The sequence below is a fragment of the Phalacrocorax carbo genome, chromosome 1 (genome assembly GCF_963921805.1).
Source record: "Phalacrocorax carbo chromosome 1, bPhaCar2.1, whole genome shotgun sequence".
NCBI lineage: Eukaryota > Metazoa > Chordata > Aves > Suliformes > Phalacrocoracidae > Phalacrocorax > Phalacrocorax carbo.
Genome location: NC_087513.1, coordinates 200,593,637 through 200,615,912, shown reverse-complemented (window position 1 = coordinate 200,615,912; position 22,276 = coordinate 200,593,637). Strand labels below are relative to the sequence as shown.

The following is a 22,276-nucleotide window of genomic DNA, read 5'->3' as shown; positions in this document are numbered from 1 at the left end:
TAACCTGCTTTTAAATCTAAACAACTGCAAGCAACAAAGTATCCAATATATCCAATATTTTTATATATGAGGTTGCGAGTGTTTTATCCTTGTAATAATCCTGATGGCGGGGGGGGGGGGGGGGGGGGGGGCAGGGAAGGCCAATCACCATCAATCTCTTAAGCAGAACCTTGTTACATTCTTTCCTTGATTTTCCTTTCCTAAAGGTAGCAGAACTCAAAACCTTCAAAATATCTCCATAAGACACGTGGAAAGCATGACCCATCACATTTGGCACTTTATTCTAATAATTCTTTTCAAAAAAAAGTAGGAAATTGTATTCTAACAGAGCCCTCACTAGTCTGAAGAAGAATGAGATAGTTATCTCTCAATTGACATCCACTGAAAACCCAGATTAGCTTAAAAAACCTGAAGAGATGCAAACAACATATCTTTAGCTTATGTTCCATTATAAGTGATCTTTCTGTCCTGACAATCCTTTTTCTCCCCTTGGCACTCCCAAGGAAATCCTAACTGCCAAGCCAGTTATTCCACTTGCTGTAAGGGATCAGCTGTACCTACATCATCCCCGAGAGATGTTCCTCTAACCTGGTTTCAAAGATCTCCAACAGCAAACATCCTGCAGCATTTAAGGCAACTTTTTCTAGTACTTATAAATAAGCACTTTTCTTCAGTGTTTACCCTGTTATCTCCCTTTTTCAATTTTTGACCACTACTTTTCATCCATAACGTGACAATGTTCTGCCCCTTAGCAGGATCAGAAAAGGGCTGCTTATGACAAGTATATTATTATTCAAAACAACATTATTTTACAAAAACATTAGAACATGAGACAGTGTCTCAGCTGACCTGGATTTCTTCCCAGATGTCTTCATCCAAAAGAGTGGCTGCAGTATAGTGCTGTAGAGGGGCTACCAGGCAGTGACCTTCAGTAAGGGACTGGTTCCTTGGTAGAGACAAGTATACCTACAAAAAGTGAAGAAAACCTGAAGTGCCTATTTTTCTAGCATTAAAAACCTTCTTATTGCTAAGGCTAAGAAATACACCATTTGCTAAAATTTAAACCAATAGAAGCCATTACATTCTAATTACAGCAAGATTTCAGTCATCTTAGTGTTTTTAAAAAGGTCCCATTAACCATAAGTAGCTCCAATGAGCTAGTTTCACTCTCCAGATAGTGCTAGTTGCACTATCCAGGCAGCAGCTCCATCAAGGCAGTGGTGACAGCCTCATAGACCAAGCCGTATCCTATTATGAAATCACAATACTTTTTTTAATATAGATATATGCATCTGTATGCATTTTTAATAAAAGATTATATATAAATCAAGTAGGCCAACAGCATCCTGGCTTGTAACAGGAATAGCATGGCCATCAGGAGTAGGGAAGTGATCGTGCCCCTGTACATACAGAAAGGAACAGGAAGTCCCATCCCATTAACACGTGGCTCAGAGGATGGTGCCAACGGTGGAACTTTGGGTTCTTTTGATCATGGGACAGTTTACATGGCCCCAGGCCTGCTGGAGACAGATGGGGTTCACCTGTCGCAAAGGGGAAAAAGGATTCTGGCTCAGGAATTAGCAGGCCTCATTGAGAGAGCTATAAACTAGATATGAAGGGTGAAGGGGATAAAACCAGGCTTGCTAGGGTTGAGCCTAGGGGTGGCATGCCTGTGTTGGAGATGAGATCCACAGATCAACTGAAGATGAGGAGAAGGCTGAGGTACTTAATGCTTTCTTTGCCTCAGTCTTTAATAGTCAGACTGGTCATCCTCGGGGTTTTCAAGCCCCTGTGCTGGGAGATGGAGACAGTATGGAGAATGAAGTCCCAGCTGTTGAAGAGGTGGCAGTCACCAACCTGCTCCTTCACCTGGATGTTCACAAGTCCATGGGGCTGGATGGGATCCACCCAAGGGTACTGAGGGAGCTGGCAGAGGAGCTCACCAAGCCACTCTCCATCATTTATCAGCAGTCCTGGTCAACCGGGCAGGTCCCAGATGACTGGAAACTAGCAAATGTGATGCCCCCCTACAAGAAGGGTCAGAACAAAGAACCGGGGAACTACAGGCCTGTCAGTCTGACCTCCGTGCCAGGGAAGGTCATGGAGCAGATCACCTTGAATGCAATTATGTGGCATGGGCGGGACAACCAGGGGATCGGCCTCAGCCAGCGTGGGTTTATGAAAGGGAGATCCTGCCTCACTAACCTGGTCTCCTTCTATGATAAAATGACCTGCTTAGTGGATGAGGGGAAGGCTGTGGGCATTGTCTACGTGGACTTTAGTAAGGCCTTTGACACTGTCTCCCACAGCATTCTCCTGGAGAATCGCTGGCTGCTCACGGCTTGGACAAGTGCACTTTGTGCTGGGTTAAAAACTGGCTGGACGGCCGAGCCCAGAGAGTGGTGGTGAATGGAGTCAAATCCAGTTGGCGGCTGGTCACAAGTGCTGTTCCCCAGGGCTCAGTGTTGGGGCTGGTCCTGATCAATATCTTCATTCATGATCTGGATGAGGGGATTGAGTGCACCCTCAGTAAGTTTGCAGATGACACCAAGATGGGTGGAAGTGTCGATCTGCTGGAGGGCAGGAAGGCCCTACAGAGGGACCTGGACAGGCTGGATCGTTGGGCCAGGGCCAACAGTATGAGATTCAACAAGGCCAAGTGCCGGGTCCTGCACTTGGGTCACAACAACCCCATGCAACGCTACAGGCTTGGGGAGGAGTGGCTGAAGAACTGCCTGGCAGAAAAGGACCTGAGGGTTTTGGTCAACAGCTGCCTGAACATGAGCCAGCAGTGTGCCCAGGTGGCCACGAAGGCCAACAGCATCCTGGCTTGTATCAGGAATAGCGTGGCCAGCAGGAGCAGGGAGGTGATCGTGCCCCTGTACTCGGCACTGCTGAGGCCACACCTCAAGTACTGTGTTCAGTTTTGGGCCCCTCACTGCAACAAGGACATTGAGGTGCTGGAGTGTGTCCAAAGGAGGGCAACAAAGTTGGTGAAGGGTCTGGACAGCAGGTCTTATGAGGAGAGGTTGAGGGAACTGGGGCTGTTTAGCCTGGAGAAGAGGAGGCTGAGGGGAGACCTTATCGCTCTCTACAACTGCCTGAAAGCAGGTTGTAGCGAGGTAGGTGTTGGTCTCTTCTCCCAGGTCACTAGCGATAGAATGAGAGGAAACGGCTTCAAGCTGCATCAGGGGAAGATTAGATTGCATATTAGGAAAAATTTCTTCACTGAAAGAGTGGTCAGGCATTGGAACAGGTTGCCCAGAGTGGTGGTGGTGTCACCATCCCTGGAGGTATTTAAAAGACATGTAGATGTGGCACTTTGGGACATGGATTAGGAGACATGGTAGTGTCGGGTTGACGGTTGGACTTGATGATCCTAGGGGTCTTTTCCAACCTTAATGATTCTATGATTCTAAATGCATACAGATATAGATATATCTCCTAATATGTATACTAGATGAACACATATATGCATAGACAGATACATATCTGTTTATGTTTTTATATATAATCTATCTATATCAAAACGAAGTGCAATGTACCATAATACATATCTGTGGCATTTAATTCCTTGGCCTATAAGAAGTTTCAAGTCAAATGAAAAACATTAATAATAAATGAAAAATTTGGAGAGAAAAAACCCTAAAAAGCTTATACTGAAGTATTTAATACATTATAAATCCAAATATTTATGCAATTTTTAAAAAGCATTAACAGAAACAAGAAGGTTCTCCATATCAAACTTCTATTTCAAAGGATTTTAGGACTAAAAATTTATTTCTCCACTCAATTTTCTTTGATATCATTGATACACAATTCTTTACCAGTTCACATTACCTCCAGTGCAGTGTGATTTAGTCTTCCACAAATCCACCTATAGTCTAAACTCTGCACTCAGATCTTTCATTATTGCTCCTGTCTTCCACAAATCCACAAATCAGAAGTTCTGATATCAAAAGATTAGCTTTGTAATTCATGACAGATTTATATCTTTTTCTCCATTACCCTTGAGGAATTGTGAAATCAGTTGGAAGGGCAAGGAAAATAAGATGCAGAACAATAAATCATTTCAGAAGCAATTTCATTCTTAATGTTAGGCACTACAACATTAACACTGCCCTCCTTTCTTTCTTTTTTATTTTTACATTTGTGTTAAATTGCTATTTTCTTACCTTGGTGCCAATTGCAATAATAAGATGTTTAGAAAGTTCACTGCTATCAAAGCAGTATGGGCACTTTTCCATGCGTGCAGCAAGCTGCTGGTGCTCATGTATTGCTTTTCTTCTTTGGATTTCTTCCTCTTCCCCACTGCGCGCTCTTTTGGCTGCTTTGGAAACAAACATATCATCCAGAGTGTAGTACTCTCTGTCAGTTTTTTCCATGAGCTGAAAAGATACACAGAAAAATTGTGTGTATATGTAAATAGGCAAGAAAAAAATACTTGGCTCTTTGCAGTATCCTTTACTGAGAAAAGCATAAAGCATGTAAGCAGTAGCATTGCTTCCTTCCATATGGCATCTGCAGCACATGCAATCATCAGGTACATCTCCTGAGAGCAGTCATACACAGTCTTAGACAGTGCAGGTATTAAAATATAGATGTGTACCAGCAATGAGAAGAGTATATTACTATATCCATCTCAAGTTAAGGGCTAGGTATTTCAATATTAATTTGTCATAACTTCAGCTTTAAATAGATGCACAATTTTTTAAATCATATATTATCATATATTTTATTTCAGTCCTTCTCCTCCTCTCCTATTACAACTATCATTATCCATTAAATCATCTCTTGTGAAATAAATAGACGATGACTCTGCACCTCATATTCATATTCTGTGAAAAGAGGCCAACAATTAACGCTTACCAAGTGAACAGTACAAAGCCATTTTGTGAAGAAAACAGTCTTTGTCTTCAATATTTAGTCTTTGAGTGCACCTGTTGCTAGATATGAATAATGAACACAAGTAGCACTTTACCAGAAACGAGGCTGAATGATCCACAGGTTTTCTGTTTGCTCATTAATTGCTACTTTTTAGTGAAATGTGCCACATTTAAAAGGAAACTCTGAAAATACTAAATTTATTATGAAGACATGCCTGAGGGTCAGTGGTATCCTACAGGATCTCAACAGTGGAAACCACACAAACTGGATACGTCTCACCTAGATGATATTTGGGAGGGATGGAGTCTGTAGATAGGAACTGGAGGAACTGATGGTGATGCAAGGTGACAGAGGGCATGGTAAGAAGGTAGGCTTATGGCAATAGCAACAAGTGACAATGAGGGAAAGGAAAGCAAGAGAACTATGGGGGTCATGGGACTCAAACCCAAACAGCAGTAGATTTCATTAAGTTTCATAACTCACAGAACACTTTTTTATATATGTCTATCTCACATTAGGCTTAATCTTTTTTTTATTTTGATGACAAACAAATCCCATGACATCTTGCCTAAATCAAGACTTAGCAAGTCTTGACTGTAAAGATTAACTTTTTAAAGGACTTAGAAAAGTACTTCTCCATTTTCTGCTTTGGCTGCTCTACAAAACTTTAAAATTATGTGCCATTAACACCCTAAACATTCAACACACATAGCTAAAGCAAATCAGAAAAGCATTTCAAATAATTTTTTAAAGTTCTTCTCTTTAAATGAAATTCCAGTGCTACAATACTTTTATGCCATACTTGACTGGAACTTTGCCTTGAATAGTTTCAGTAATCTGTCTATCAAAATGACAGGGAGAAAGAAAACCCAGTACACTATGTAGATTTCTTGATATTGGAGGTGCTGTTCATTCAGAGTCTTAGCTGATTTAAGTATGAATAGTTTTGCTTCAAGAATTGCTAAGGAAATGGAAGAATTCTCTTCACAACAAGTCCTAATATATTTTAGAATACCTTCTGGGGTAGCCCTAGCAAGGGACTAATGTTAGCTGAAGGCATTCTGAAGGCATACTATCATAACTGAACCACACTCTCCAAATAAAATAAAACCTTCTGAATATCCCAGGCATAGTTTGTTTAGATAATCTGATATGAAAAGAAATTAAGGCTTTGTTTTGTAGTGTAGAGAAGTACAAAAACACAGACAACAGCTCTTGCTTTTCCTGAACACTGCAATTCTCTAACACAGACCAATAGCTTATTTTGTATATGCTCAGTACTTTCATTACCAAACAACTAAGAAGCACCTTCCTTATTATTACTTAATATTTAGCTACATACATTTAACTATTTATCTGCATTTCCTACTGGAAGCCACTGCAGACTAAAATCAACAGTTCAGTACTCCAACTCTATTCTTCTCTTTTACTACAAGGCTGTAATCTGTATTTAAGATAAACAGGAGATTCCTCTGCTATAGAAAAACTATTTAGTAGTTTGGGTGTCAAAAATAATCTCTCTGTTCTTCTGCCATATAAGCATAAGAAAGGTAAAACTGGAGCTTTGGTAGAAGAAACGCCAATAAGCACTACCTACAGAATGGCACCATTTTTTTTTTCTTATTAAAAAACTGTGCCATGAGAATGCAAATCCAGATGAAACAAGACAGCTGGCAGACTACAAAGAAAAGAAAGAATGGAAATCAAAACAAAACACCTTGGATATCAAGAGTATCACATGCAGCATGGAATACCATTACTATTTTGCTTTGCTTGCACTAAGAAATATTTATGGAAGGTCCCGGTTTGTTATGCATGACCTCTTTTAAACAATAGTACTTTTCAAAACACCTTAATATACTCTACAGGTCCTCTTATGCAAGTCCTTTATGTCACAGGAACACAAATCAAGAAGTCCATCTAGGGATGAAATATTCATCTTATTAAATGGGCTGGATGATGTCTTTCTGCAACAGCCAATAAAGTGCTATATACAATAAGATACCTGGGACCCAAGAAAGTATGCTCACCCAAAAAGCAGTAAGCATTTTTAAAGTAAGTGCTGTCTAAAGACCAGATTTGGTTTCTCCTGGTACAGTCATGACTAACAGAAGATCACTACATTTCAAATGGTAATTCAGTAAGACCAAAAAGAAATTATGTTGCTGTTTTTCAGGAATTGTATTTTTCTGTATCATGTTCAGTGCAATTCAAAAAAATATTCATAATTCAATGACTCAAACCTCAGAGAAGGTCTGAAGCAACATAAAGTCCAATACATGACCTTGACTGGAGTCAATTAAAACAAACACAATTCAGGAATCTGAAAAAAAAAAAGTTACAAATGCAACCAAAAAAAAAAAAAGAGGAAAAAAACAAACCAACCAACCATTGGCAAAAGTTGGAGCCACCCAGAAGAAGGGTGCGAAAGATTCCCCAGTTGCACCAGAGAGTTCCCCTAGTGCTTCCTGGAAATCCAATGGCAGTATTTCAGAATTCAAAATTAAAAGTCCTCAAAGTGAAGGGAAACAGTGGAAAAGATTAAATGATACCTTCACTTCTAATATTACTAAACACTACATACATAAGCGGAATCAAGTGCATACATCACTCGTTCACTGTAAGCTCCTACTGCAGCCTGGATCCCACCGAAGCTCTGTGCGTCAGGCTAGAGTAAGTTAGTGGGAAGTTTTAAACAAAATTTTGGATTTTTCCTGGAAATAAAAAGATGTGTAGGTGAGTTCTTCATATAGCTAGAGGCCACGGGAGCCAGACAACATTCCACTTCCAGTTTTAGATATAATATATATATATGTTTATCAATAAGAGTGCAATGAAGCACATTGGGGAAGGAAGTAAAATAAACATAAGATTACTTTGGAGAAGTAAAAGAACAAGAAAAGGTAGATAGTAATGCAGCATTTAGGGGAGAGAAGCCATAGTAAAGGGATGTTCAGAGGCGTATTCACAGATCAGGTTCAGATTACCTCTACCACAGAGTCTCTACCAGCAACAAAATTGTAGATCTCATCACAATACTAACAAATACAGAATATAGTAACAAATGCAGAGCAGTTCAGGAAACCAACAGCCAAATTTCAAAGACATCAAGTAAACACTTGAAATAAGTGGGTCTAAGAAAAAAGTTATTTGACACATTTCAACCTGCTTGTGCAATAAAAATAAAGCCTAGTCATTAACAATTTATGTTCAACTGGATGCTCTTCAAGCACTATACCCTCCCCTTGCTGAAGAAAAACAGAAAAGGACAAAGTGGAAAACTGAGGGGGTTAGTTTCTTCCCCTTTTTCACACCTTTAAGGAGAAGTTTATGACACCTTTATTCAAGCTGTAAGTCTGGCACACCAATGCACAGTGCCGTTGCACTGCAGTTCTGAGACAAAGAGACCACGTGACACATGGTCACCCTGTCCCTGAATCTTCATTTCTTGCTGTGTTTTATCACATCCTTTAGATGACTTCAAAAGAGTGTTAAAACAGGATATATGTTCACTTCTGAAGACAACAGTCATGAAAGGAATAAGAATTTAATTGCAATTCCCGTATCACTACAGTGTCCTTCCAACATACCTCAAAACAGTTCAGGAAGTATAAAAACCTAAAAACAGGCAAAAATGTCATCCAGCAAGAATTGTGTATTCCTACTGAAATAAGATATGATATGAATATAAAGGGGAAAATCCATTCAGCAATGTTTTCTGCCTAAAAAACATTAAAGACATTTAGCCTGCAATATTGGAATAGTAGCATTGGACATCACTAACATATTCTTTGCCAGTAGCAACAAAAAAAAAAATTTTTTTTTGAAGGTGTAACTCCTTAAATATGATTATCCCTTGAATCCTACAAATGCCAAACACCAATGTGTCAGAACTGAAATAAAATAAAATGTAGCTGCTACCATGGCAGACTAGACAGTACTCTCCAATAGTTACTCTAAATATTGGCCTTTTTGAAATGTTATTCAGGAAGAAAATGGAAATTCTCTTTCAAAAAATTTATACAATTACTTTTACAATAAAGGGACCAGTGTGTTCTGCCAATTGTGTTATTTGGCTATAAAAAAATCTCTCCAAAGAAGTTAAAGAGGAATTGAAAGAACAAGAAGAGAGTGTTCTCCAAAACACCAGAAGGAAAGCAAGTAATCATTTATAAACTGATTTCCTTCATACATATCTTCCTCCACACAAAAGACAAAGCTAGTACAAATCCCAAGAAGGAACTATGCTGATGTATTAGATTTGCTGGAAAGCTGCTGTTCTGTGTCCGCTGAAGCATCACACCTGTTAAACATGAAAGCCAATGCATTCTGGAAGTTGTGTATTTAGTTCTCACTGTGCTGTATGCTGTGCTCCCTGTATTGCAGGTGCTGCACAAAGATTGGGAAGAAGCAGGTAGTCACTTTCAGTTTAAAAGTTCACACAGAATCACAGAATCCCAGGTTGGAAGGGACCTGAGGGATCATCTAGTCCAACCTTTCTAGGAAGAGCACAGTCTAGACAAGATGGTCCAGCACCCTGTCCAGACGACTCTTGAAGGTGTCCAACGTGGCCGAGTCAACCACTTCCCTGGGGAGATTATTCCCATGGCTGACCGTCCTCACTGTGAAAAATTTTCCTCTTGTCTCCAATCGGAATCTCCCCAAGAGCAACTTGTGTCCATTCCCCCTTGTCCTCTCCATGTGACTCCTTGTAAAAAGGGAGTCTCCATCCTCTTTCTAGCTACCCCTTAAGTACTGGTACGTGGTGATGAGATCCCCTCTAAGCCTCCTTTTCTCAAGGCTGAACAAACCCAGTTCTCCCAACCTACCCTCATATGGCAGCTTCCCAGTCCTTGGGTCATCTTGGTGGCCCTTCTCGGGACCCCTTCCAGCCTGTCCACATCCTTTATGTAGAGCGGGGACCAGAACTGTACACAGTGCTCCAGATGTGGCCTGACAAGCGCTGAGTAGAGTGGGATGATGACTTCTTTCCCTCTGCTGGTGATGCCCTTTTTGATGCAACCCAGCATCCTGTTGGCCTTCTCGGCCGCAGCAGCCACTGTTCGCTCATGTTGAGCTTTCTGTCCACCAGGACCCCCAGGTCCCTTCCCACAGAGCTGCTCTCCAGCCAGGTGGATCCCAGTCTGTGCTGCACTCCCGGATTATGGTTTCCCAGGTGCATGATCCTACACTTGTCCTTGTTGAACTTCATAAGATTCTTGCTGGCCCACCCCTCCAGCCTACCCAGATCTCCCTGCAGAGCAGCTCTCCCTTCTGGAGTGTCTACTTCCCACTCAACTTGGTGTCATCAGCAAACTTCATCAGGCTACACTTGATGCCACTGTCCAGATCACTTATGAAGGTGTTGAATAACATTGGGCCCAACATCGATTCCTGGGGGACTCCACTAGTGACAGGTTGCCACTTGGAAAAGGAACCATTTATCATCACCCTTTGGGTGCGGCCTGTCAGCCAGTTCCCCACCCACTGCACAGACCACTTGTCTAGGCCATAACACATCAATTTCTCCAGGAGGAGACTGTGGGAACTGTATCAAAGGCCTTGGGGAGGTCCAGGTAGACAATGTCCACTGCCCACCCCACGTCAACCAGGCAAGTCGCTTTGTCATAGAAGGCCACCAGGTTTGTCAAGCACAATCTGCCTTTAGTTGGAATGTCCTAAAAAAAACATCACTGAACTGCCTAAAGTTAATATAAGAAATTCAGACATCTATAAAGACAATGTATCCACGTCCTTGTTTCTGCTAGACACTGGCCAAAACCTAATCTGATGTTCTCTTAAAAGAGATCATCTTGACAGTCCCTCGTCCTCTCCTTTCGTTTCACTTTTCTGTCCTGGGCTCATCTGCCACATTGTTCCTTCATATGCACACTCTATTTTCCAACTTTTCCTTCTCTTTTGGCAAGCACTGGTCAACCAAAGAATACACAGGTGACTTTAGGACTCTTAGCACCAGGCAAAATGACATAGCCTACTGCACCTCACGGTGTAATTGTACAACTGTGAAATTTCTATCATCCATCTGACAGGAGATCCATTTTCTACAACCAGGATGCAGTTTTGATTTAACCAACAGGGACGGCACAACAGTTTTGGTTGCCCTGACCAAGAAAGGCCTGTAATACACGAACATTTAAATAGCAGCCAGGAAAGGAATCCAAACTTCTTTCAGAAGCAGATAAAAATCATCCTTAGGGCTCTCATTTAGGGAGATCTAATGTGTGCAAATGCAGCCAAAACCCAAAACAAGGAGAGAGTTCGCTAACTATTCACCACAGTAATTCAGAAAGAGATCAGCATCTAACTACGCCTAAATGAGAATTATTTAAGAGAGGGAAAAATTACAATGTTGTATTTGTTGATGAAATCCTTAACTTTATCATTAGCATGAATAATATAAAAATATTACATTAATAATTTCATTATACAACATTCTTTTCATAAAATAGTTTACATCTGTTTTTTATTTCTTATGTTACTGAAGCCAGTAGGCACCTTTGCATGGGGCTACCTCTGAAAGTAACTCTTGTAGATCTGTGTCAGGTACATGCCAGGGTCAGCCTCATTTTTCTGCCAAGTGTTCAGATTGATGGAACTGTACCTCACAGCTTAATTTTAAACTGATTCTGTTTTTCTTATTGCTACAGTAAAACCCCTGGAGTCTTATATACTGCTGGCTGCCTACATACTCCACCCGAAGTGTGCTGCATGTTGTGTTTCCTGTGCCTCCCTCTGCTGCTATCACTTGCTCTTTTGGTGTGCCCTTTGGAAAGAAAGCCCTGCTAAAGAATTCAACACCATTGTGATGCTGAAAGGAAACCTCAGGAGACAGAACTCCTAATCATTGGGGATTATTCCTATATAATACCCTGAGTACACTTTTTCCCCTTCTTCAAATTTCCTCTGAAATTTGGGGATGAAACAGGAAATTCCATTAAATGCAATTAACACAGTAGTAAAATACACCTGCATGTTTCTAGTGTGGGTTATTTTCAGCTTCTTTGTACACGTACTTTTCTGCTTATTTTCTTGTTCTGTTTCATACGCAAACATTGAACTTCTGCTTTTCCTGTTTTCTCGCTAACACAATCATAGTTAAAGTTACTTCCATATAAGCTAATAAAAGTGCATCTGCTTGGAAAATTTGTGAAAAAAAAAGTCTATAGATTATATAAAACATATCAGTTTGGTTTTAAATTGTCATGGCAACACTGACGTATTCAACTTTAAATGACAGAGTTAATATTTGTGAAATGTTGTACTCCTATTTTGAGAAGCTGCAATAAAGAAGAATATAAACTATTATTTTAGACTATAAACCTGAGTGACCTATGAATACATCTCATCGCTTTTAAACTTATTCAGCGTTTAGCACTTATTGTTTACAACAAAATCACTAAAAAAGCCCGGTCTTTCTGATCTCAAATAGAATTTGCTCAAACCAAATCAAAGCAGAATTTTATCATATTAATTTTATTACAACTTCAATCTCCTTACGACCACAGACATCTGAATTTGTAGGTTTAATTCAACATATAATTCAGCGTATACACATTTCCCAAACCTATCATCCCAGTGAAATAAAAAAATATGTTAAACACATAGTATCAACATATCAATGCACGGAGTGCTTTTAAGGCCTATGACACTGACAGGAAAATATTATGAATCATGTTGATGAGGAAGGTAGTTCAGGATTACCTCTGAGCAGCAGAAGTCAAGCAATAAACAAACAGCGGAGTACTGCTCAATGGTTAGGGACCACGCTGCTCCTTTTCACTTCAGTTATTTGAAATAAAAACGGTAGAGTTTGCTATAATTAGTTATTAGGACAGATGAAACTTCATATGCAAGGCAATGCAATCAAATTTAAGCCGAACAAAATACCTTCAGCCACAAAATTCTGCTATTAAAAGCATTAGCATTTAACTTTAAAGTTATCCCTGGCCATAACTTAAATGCCTAGAAAAGACTGTCCTGCACAAGACTTCATTTGCAACACATCTTGTAATTTTAACGTAATTCATGAAGAATGCCAAATGGTTATGCAGTCATTTAATATAGGCTGCTTCTGCACAGCTCCTCCTGTTGCAAGGTTTTCTTTCCTAATCCAGCTGTCACTGCTGTTGATTCATTTTCACATGCAGGAACAGCTTTAACGTTGTGTCCACACAATATATACGTATTTTATATATATACACACACATATATATACACATATATATACACAGAAAGTTGTTTAGTGCATTGAAATGAAAAGTAGCATAATGCAGAACAAGTTGTTTGAAATTATTTTCTCATGGGTTTTCATATTAATTTTTTTACAGTAAACCATGCATGTGCATAGATCTTTAAGTAAATGTAAAAAGCAACAGTGTACCAGAGCTTTGTTAGAGTTTTATCATGTCTATTAAATACTGTGTTAGAATGGCTTCACCATGTGAAAAGGAAGGAGAATAAAAAGTTTTATTACATAACAGTAGCAGCAGCAGCATTCTGCTTTTTTCACTTTATCTTTTAAAATGTTTGTAGACTATTATTTTGCTTTATAGTAATGTAAATACAAAGATGTGCAACAGGTAGGATTGCACAGCAAGTAACAATGATAAGGCTGGAAGTAATTTTCCAATTTACAGACTTCAGAACCAAGGAAAGGCAACATGCAAATTCCCTTTTTGCAAACCTGCAGCATACTGCTTTACTAAATCCATAAATGAAGGTCAGCATTACTAATATAGTTCTGATTTTTCACTGCTTAAGTTCATGTTATGGATTACTGCAGAGATTTTTAAATAAAATGAGTTTATGACCAAAATTGAAATGATCTGACAAACAACACAAATTAATATTTCTCACTTTCTTTTAGTAAAACTTAATCAAAAAGAAAAAAATGCCTTAATAGAATGTATGCGTACAAATAGAGGGTAATTTCTACTGAGGTAATGTTCTAGAAATCAGTCTCTATACACCCACTAGCATCTATTGACATAAGTGAAAGGATTACGTAAGTCTTAACTTTGGGAAAGCTGAACTAGTTACAACAGTCAAGGGCAGAAGGAGCTACAGAAGGAGACATCAGTAGTGAAAACCTAAGACTTCACATGTATTTTGTACTCTAAAACCAGCAGGGAAAAAAGCCAGTTTTCAAATATTTTGTTGACCTTTTTTGTATCCTATAGTCATGTTTCTATAGCAGTGAAAACCCAATCTGCTTTCCAAGCTGAAGAAAGAAAAAAGCAGAAATACAGTAACTTCAAAAAGGTTTTTTTTTTTCTTTAGGCATAACAGTGAAAGGATCAGACTTTAAGTCCTGTTTTTTTCCATATATAAAAAAAGATTATTGTTGGATTTAAAATTTTTGTTTACACAAAAAAAAAAAAGCTTTTCCACCACTGAAAATTAAAGGTTTGAGGCTTTTTCATGATGTTGGTAAGTTTGACATAATAACATGCATGGGAAGGCTGTGGGAGAGGCTGTATTTCAAACTGTTTGAGGTAACTGATGTCCACATCAACCTGCTGTGAACAGAAGCCAAAAAGTAATAGGAGATAAGAGCCTCAAGTACAACAGGGTTGTATTAGAACAACAGCTAGTAAACGAAGAATGGGCAAGAGGGGAATGATAAATTTAACACACAGGCTCAACAGGCAAACAAATAGCATGGAGATGGCATATTCCCTCCATCTGATCTCATGGAGCTCTTGAGAACAGGAAACTTTAAAGGTGGGAAAAAGACTTGTAAGGACGAATATGGCTTGACCACAACGAACATTCAATCTGTGAATCTGAGTTGAATCAGGCATGAGATAATATCATATAGATAGACCTTCATTTGCCAATGGAATTAGACAGAGGTTTCATGGATGGAGATTTTGGGTCTACATACTGACATTTCTTCCAAGTCTCATTTAAGAAAGTAAATCCTTTCATGATTTATATCTATTTCAACGTCCCCACCTCCTTTTACAAAACTGCAATTACATCATTATCTTCAGAGATGCATAACAACTAGCCTGTATATAATTTGAAATACCATTAAAACACTAAATATCAGGAAAGTAGCATTCATGCGGAGCAGAGCATTCAGCTGTGCAAAAGCTGGAAAATATGCTGGCCTTTCTCATTTCATGCCTATTTGTGAGAGCAGTGCCCATTTCCTGCATCTTCAACAGCCGGGTGGCTGGAATTTTCTTTTTGGCATAGTCTAGGAAACCGATGAAAGCCCTGGGAAAATCCATGGAGGAAATAACAGTTCTGTAGTCTATATACTTATCAGTAGTCACGGCTGGCCATAGCCACAACTGCATGGGCAAACTACACTGCTGTCTGGTCCAGCACATCATGAGAGTAGGAGCAAACATGCTACACAAGACCGAGGTGATGAAGACAGGGCAGGTTTAGGCTCCTGTGTTTGCATTGGTAAACTGACATTGGATTAAAGGTGGCAATAGGGTGATCACACTGCATAACCAGGGAGTTGTGAGGACTGGAGAGCCACCTTGCTGCCAGCCACTGAACATTCACTGGACTGAACAAGATACAGACAATACGGAAAAATATAACCTGACCATAAGACATAAACAAAAGAAACTAGACATATTTAGCTATACCATGGTAGCAGAAGCTCCTTAAGTTTGTAGTCTAACTATCCTTTTTACTTGGCTGAGCAGCCAGTAATTTTAAGACAACTAACAAATGCAACAGATTTTGAAAAAAAAAGAATTTTTGGTAATTCAAGCAAATTTTGATTTGTCTTCCATTCAGCTGAAAAGAGGCACCCAACTGAAGCTAAGGATGAACCACCCTTCAAAGACCCATTTTCCCACAAATTCTGTTGGCATCAGGTTTGACATTAGAACTTATGGAATCAAAAACAACACTACAATGAGAAGCAACTGTACAACAGAGATTCTTAAAGGAAGGCTTTTGGTGAAAATATACCCTATATTTCATTGTTTAAAAGCAATTGCTTTGTCTGCAGTGGGTAAGTGCTTCTATCCCAGTAGCCACACCTAAGAAATCACAACAATCACCCAACAAAAGCAGTTTGGACTGATAAGATGAAGGAAATTCTTCAACAGAATGTAAGGAGTAGTATCACCCTTCTCCCATCCTAGGTAGGATATCATTTGTAGACTTTCAGCAGTTTCCTCCCACTGCTTTTCTGAAAGAGGACAGATTCATTTTTGTGGATTTTTTTTCCACTTCTCAGATGAAGGCACAAAGAAAAAGTAACTTGTATGTGTCAAATTTGCATACTATGTTATCAAACTGAAGCTGACAAAAGAGGTTTGGTAGCTAGACTTCCTGCTGGACGTAAAAATGCCTTGCATTTAGGAGAAATGCAAGATTTTTGAAGATTGTCTCACTGAGCTCCCAGATCATAATGCAGATAGTGTCTGTAGTATAGGCTTATAAACTACATAAATAAATCACATAGAATATCTGTGATCACACCCAAATTTTTCAGACTGCTGCCAACACTTCAGTACTAACACCAACCTTGTTATGCTGTGAACAAGAATGCATTCTACAGACGTGGAAAGACATGGAAAACTCAGGATGCCAGGAGCCAGTTTCTCAATTTAGGATCAAGAAACAATCACCATCTGGGGAAGACCACCACATTTTGTGGTGACAGGAGCTGGGAATCACCTGTATAGAAACTACCAAAAGCATTTCAGATTTTAACAGAGAAAAAGAACTGGCATCTATGATTGCTTCCTTCTGTGAAAGCCAAACAAAAATACCTTCAAAACCTAAATCTGACATTGCACGGGACTGAAGGCCTTCAGTAACATGAATGAAAATTTGGACAACTAAAAATCCATTGCAACAGATTCCTTGTACAGCTGAAGGAAAACAACCTCATCTTGAATAGGAATTGACAAAAACATCTACCTTGAGCACATGCTTTATCACACTTACCTAGCAAATAAATAATATGGCTCAATCTTAAAAGATTGGTCAAGAGCTAGCTATTCATTCAAGAAGATTGTTCTAATAAAATAATGTGATGTAGTACATCTTCGCCTAGTAGCAAAAAATAAACACGGTACATAGCATCTGAACCAAAGCTTATTGAAGTAAGTAGGAACCTCAGACCCTTCCGAAACTGAAATGAAGCAGTTGTATAAGCCAGGAAACACAATACATTCTTGTAACATTAAAAAATTTTATCCTTAAACAAAGCAAACCAAAAAAAAAAAAAAAAAAAAGAAAGAAACCTTTAGAATAAAACATACTAAACTCAGCTCTTGCTCCAACCCAGTGTGATCATTTTATGTTGCAAAATTAATCTCCAGCAATCACTAAAACATATGGGGAAAAGCATAAACAAGGCATGTAGAACTGACACTTCTGCTACACACTTGCAGCTCTCAGCATTTCACTGTAGAAATCCTGAGCCAAAATCCTATCTAGATCTCCCTATTTAAAGTTTACCAATGAAACTGTACTTCACAAAGGCTCTGTATCCTTTTTCCTCCCACTCACAATTAAGGCCTCCACAGCATCTCACGCTCTACAGCGCAAGTTCTACAATTTCCTTCTCCACTGAGGTGGAAAACAAAAACCCAAAAAACCAGCCTCCTTCATGTTAAACTCTGCCCTGTGACCCTTTGCATATAAGAAATAAAAATAGTTGTTTTCTATTAAACTTTTATGCTAATTGTTTGTTCTAGTCTACCAGCTGCCTTTTTTCCCCACCCAGGCTGAAGAAATTTTGGCTTACTTAGGTTTTCTTCAACCAACCACCATTCTGCACCTTTGACCACAGGGTATGTTTTACAAGCATGGGTAGCATTCAAGCTACGGGTGCACCATGGGTGTACTACAGTAGCCTTATATATTTTAAACTGGTCCTAAATTCCCTTTTTTCACAATCCCACCAGCACTAAGATGATGTTTGCAGATTCACAATGACTCTCAAATGAAGCAGTAACAGCTTGTTGTGCACAGTTGCCTCAGCTTCACGATTACCATCACTTTGCATTCATCAATCCTGACTTTCATCTGAATTTACTGCCTTGATACTTATGGTGGGATCTCTTTTTCCTTATTTGAGAGGTCTACAGCATAATCTCCTGTGTCTGAGCTAGACATCTTAATTCCTTTTATATCCATAATGTCTGTCAGCATTCAAAATAGGACAGATGACTCACACCACTAAAAGATGTACATCTCTCCAGCAACTCTCTGAAATGAATCTGAAGAATCAGTTCAGATATAACTTTCACAATGTTAGAAAATCCCAGATTTGTACTTTGGAATTCTATAATTTACAATTTACAGTGACCTCTATTTTTGACAGTCCTGAGTAATTACGTAACGATAACAAATTGACAGGTCAGGTCAGGTCTCCCTTCCTCCAGATGGTTTATGTATGTGTTTAACAGAAGAGATTCCTGATGAATCCAATGGTGACCTCCTTTTATAATAAAAAACAACCATACTCCTGCCCTCTTTTCTTTTTAAAGATTGCCATAATACTTGCCATCTTCTGTTCCTCAGGATGAATACAGATTACACTCAGCAGTTCGTAATTCATTCAGCATGTCACACCTGACTTCTTTCAGAGGACCATTCAGTTTTAGTCTTTTGTTACTACTCATCTCAGATTCAAGTTTCTTTTTAAAATAATGGCCTTCTATAAATTTGAGCTAAAAGTCATTTTACTGACACTGTTAACTTGAGACAGTATTCCATTTATTCCCTGTAAATAATGGCTCATGCAAAAGAATCGCTCTGACCTTATATAGAGAGGATATTAATGCAAATATTTCATTAGTTCTTCTGGCATGCACTTATCTTTCTTAAATGCTCTAATTATACCTTGATCAGTTTTTTTCAACACCACATTCCTGCAGGCTTCTTACTTCCAATGATTTTAATCCTAGTTTTACCCTTTTAGAAAACTCAAAATAATTACTTAAAGCAATTCCCTCAAGATAAGTTTTCAATCTTCCTTATCAAAGTTTACTTCTAAGCCTGTTAGGCTTAAGCTCTTTTCCATTCTCCTTACTCGGACATGACAAGTACTTTTTAAATAATGGTCAGGTTCCAGATTTGATTTTTCTTTTAACCTCCAGGAGATCTTTATTCTTCTGTTCACCCACCCGTGGATTTATTTTTAAATAGAAACAATTAAATAAAGTTTTATATCATTCTGGGAGGGTGTTCACTGCCTTAGAATGTTTTCACCAGCGGCATATATGTACAATTAGCACTGAGTCCTAAAGAGTCCCTCATAACCTGGAAGCATTTTCTCATTATGTACTCATTTTAAACTCCCACTACATAGACTCCACATTTCTTCATAATTGACTCTTTACAGAAGTTGTTAAACATTATATTGCATTTTCCTCTACTACATGGATGCAGCAGTTCAGTTGCCAAAGTTCACCCTCATTTGTACAGAAACGTTACTTTTGAAACAGATACATACTGAGCCACGCCATTTCTGCACCATTCCTAAATGCATCAAATTTCACCATTGTCCCAGAAATCCTTACAGTACAAGTAAATAAAATCTTTGAGGAACCGGCTACAGGTACAAGAATGCTAACCAAAGATGTTATGCATACAGGATTTGGTTTTCTCTTTTCTTGAAATTCAATAGTTATAGCTCATGCCTTTTAGCAATAGGTACAGACGACAGAATGAATCTCTCATATAGCTGCTCTCGCATTAAGTGTCTCAGTCATCAAGAACTTGGAAAATTCACAGCATTTCAAAATTGAAGAGCAAAGAAAAAACAGAACAAAAAAAATTACAAAGAAAAATTATCAGAATTTTCCCTTTGAAGACTTGTAAAACTAAATAATATAGAAATCTTTGATCTCCCTTCAAGTTTGCTAGTCTTCCTTGCATTAATAATCACTTAATATAATGTCAAAAATACAAAATCTAAATCAAGGACAACTGAACGTGCTCTAAGAGTCAAACGCTATTCCTAGTTTGAAGTGAAGAAACTTGGAATCAATAAATATATAAATACACAAACAATGCTTTTCCCGAATTTAGACATTTCAGGGGCAAGCCAAGTACATTACTGTATAAATGCACACGTGTTTCTCAGAAAAGTCTGAATGGCCTTTCATCTGAGTTTGGAAAAAACCAAGCAAAATAACATTTCTCTTTTTGAGAGCACTCTCCACCATGTGTTCACAGGGGCACTGAAAACATTTGCTATTGCCAAACTCAGGAAGCTCAAATTAGCCTGGTTTTATTTTCACGTCTCTGAAAAGAATCAAAGCACAAAAAGCAATCCTATAAACTGTTCGTGGAAGAGTCACATGAAAACATCAGACTAAACACAGGACAAATTGAGCACATTAATAATTTCAGAAAGACATGTTAATATTGATTTACAGATTCACCTTCAATGCCCAGATTTGAGTTAAAGTTTTTTATTAAAAATTCCATTCCACATAAGTTTTAATATAGGCACTCACCACATACCCCATCCACCATTCTTCATGGAATTTACCTCTTCTCAATAAAATGTTTAATGGAGACAAGACAATACAAAATGAATAAGGTCCTTGAGAAAATGGCAACCATTTCTCTTCGTTACGCTTATTATCATATGATGTGGACAGCACAAAGTTTATTGTGTCCTTACATTTTCATATAGTTATAAATGTTTGCATGACAGATATGCTAGTTAATAGTTTGCACTGTTACACAGGTTTTGAAGCAAAGATTTATGTGTTTAGGGTCTTTTTTTGGAAGGGAAGGTAAAGAAGGAAATCAAATACTGGCAACAAGACATGTTTATTTAACTGGACCCCAAGGGCATAATTTTTTTGAGTCTACCAGTGGGAGAGAATGAGAACTTCTACCAGAAGCACCTGAATGAGAAGATGCATAAACCACACTACTTTCTAAAGTTCTGGTAATCTCTCCAGAAGAACTTCCTGCCAGATGGTTTATAGCATCAGGTTAAGCATTTTCTGCTGCGCACTATCATGGCTTTTCCGATTTCTTTTGAGTATCGCATGAAGAAGGAGAATTTTAAAAAGGAAAAAAAACCAATCAAAACCTACTGACCAGGATCTCGTCTGCCTTCTAGACAAGTGGAAAATCAAATTTAGTCTGTGCCAATACTAATTCCATGCTAAAAAGCTTTTCGAAAGCCTGCTCAGCAGTGCACAAAATACTGGACCAGTAACCTAGTAAAATTTGAAGCACACTAGCAAAACTGTATGTCATAGCTGTTGAAAATCAACTGTGTCAAACACTTCCATATCAAGCACAGGAAGTATCATTCAATTTGGATGACCGAAACTAATCATTCCATTTGCACTGCAGTACCTGTCTGTGAGCTGGCTGCTCTTTTAAATGGAATCACTCATGGAGCCGTAATGTATATATCTGTGTGGCCTGCAAGCATAGATTATTATCCAGGGCTTCCTGATGGAATTTCAGTTAGTTTGCTTCAAATCTCATTGATTCTTCTAACTTCTAGATGGAAAAGACATTCTAAACACTAAGAAAATACTGCTTTTATTCGCCACTAATCTGGGGGAAACCTGAATTGTTGGGCATACGTTACCTGTTTATGTACAACACACTCTAAAAGTGTTCACCTCAGAAAAGTCAAATTCTACAGGCAAAGGAAAAGCACAATCACCTCTACGAAGGAATTGGACACACCTCATTTCCTGCATGCATGCAGGTTTCCATCACTTTGGTAACATCTACCAGGACCATCTTCCAATAGACTTCATTATTATTCAAGACAAACAGAATTCTCAATTGAAGGCAATATATCTAGAGCACTGAGGCCTCATATCCTCCCTGATATTTTTAATAACAAAATGCTTAATTAAAAAGCCATAAACATGACACCTTACCTTTGATGCCATACGCATGAACAGTGAGTTTTGATCCTCTGCTGTTCTCATCTTCTCATTTTTGACTAAATCCTTCAGGTTCATGCTATCATCATCCTGAAAATATCTTACTCTTTCTTTATCTATATGAGTAGGAACCTGGAAATAAACATATTGAAAATAAATACTAGCCTAGTGAGAAAGATCAACTATAAAATTCAGATCCTAATAATTTCAACAAGTTTAAAGAATCATGAATCAAGCTAAGCACATCTGAAACAATTGGGCTTGCTGCTTTATTTGAGCTAAGGAAAAGAACATCTTCCCCTTTCTTCAATTGCATCAGTAGGTCTAAATAAAAAATATAACCTCTTACCACAATCACTGTATCCTTTACATCCTTAAGCTATCAGAACTACAACATTACCACTCAGGAAAGATGTATAGTAATTCACTGAAACAGCTAATTGGCTCACAAAAATGGAATATTCCAAAAAGTAATCTTCATTACTTACAGAAGCTTTTGAATT

General features: G+C 38.5%; 1 protein-coding gene across 2 annotated transcripts in view; it reads right to left on the bottom strand.

Moving 5' to 3' along the window:
* CWF19L2 (CWF19 like cell cycle control factor 2) overlaps window positions 1–22,276 on the bottom strand; it is a 93,558-nt gene that overhangs the window by 9,419 nt on the left and 61,863 nt on the right. For both annotated transcript variants that reach the window (XM_064441267.1, XM_064441268.1), the window contains 3 exons: window positions 21,768–21,905; window positions 4,176–4,388; window positions 850–966 (listed from right to left, as the gene is read on the bottom strand). In XM_064441267.1, the coding sequence (XP_064297337.1) occupies window positions 850–966; window positions 4,176–4,388; window positions 21,768–21,905 (468 nt within the window). The remainder of the gene's footprint in view (window positions 1–849; window positions 967–4,175; window positions 4,389–21,767; window positions 21,906–22,276) is intronic.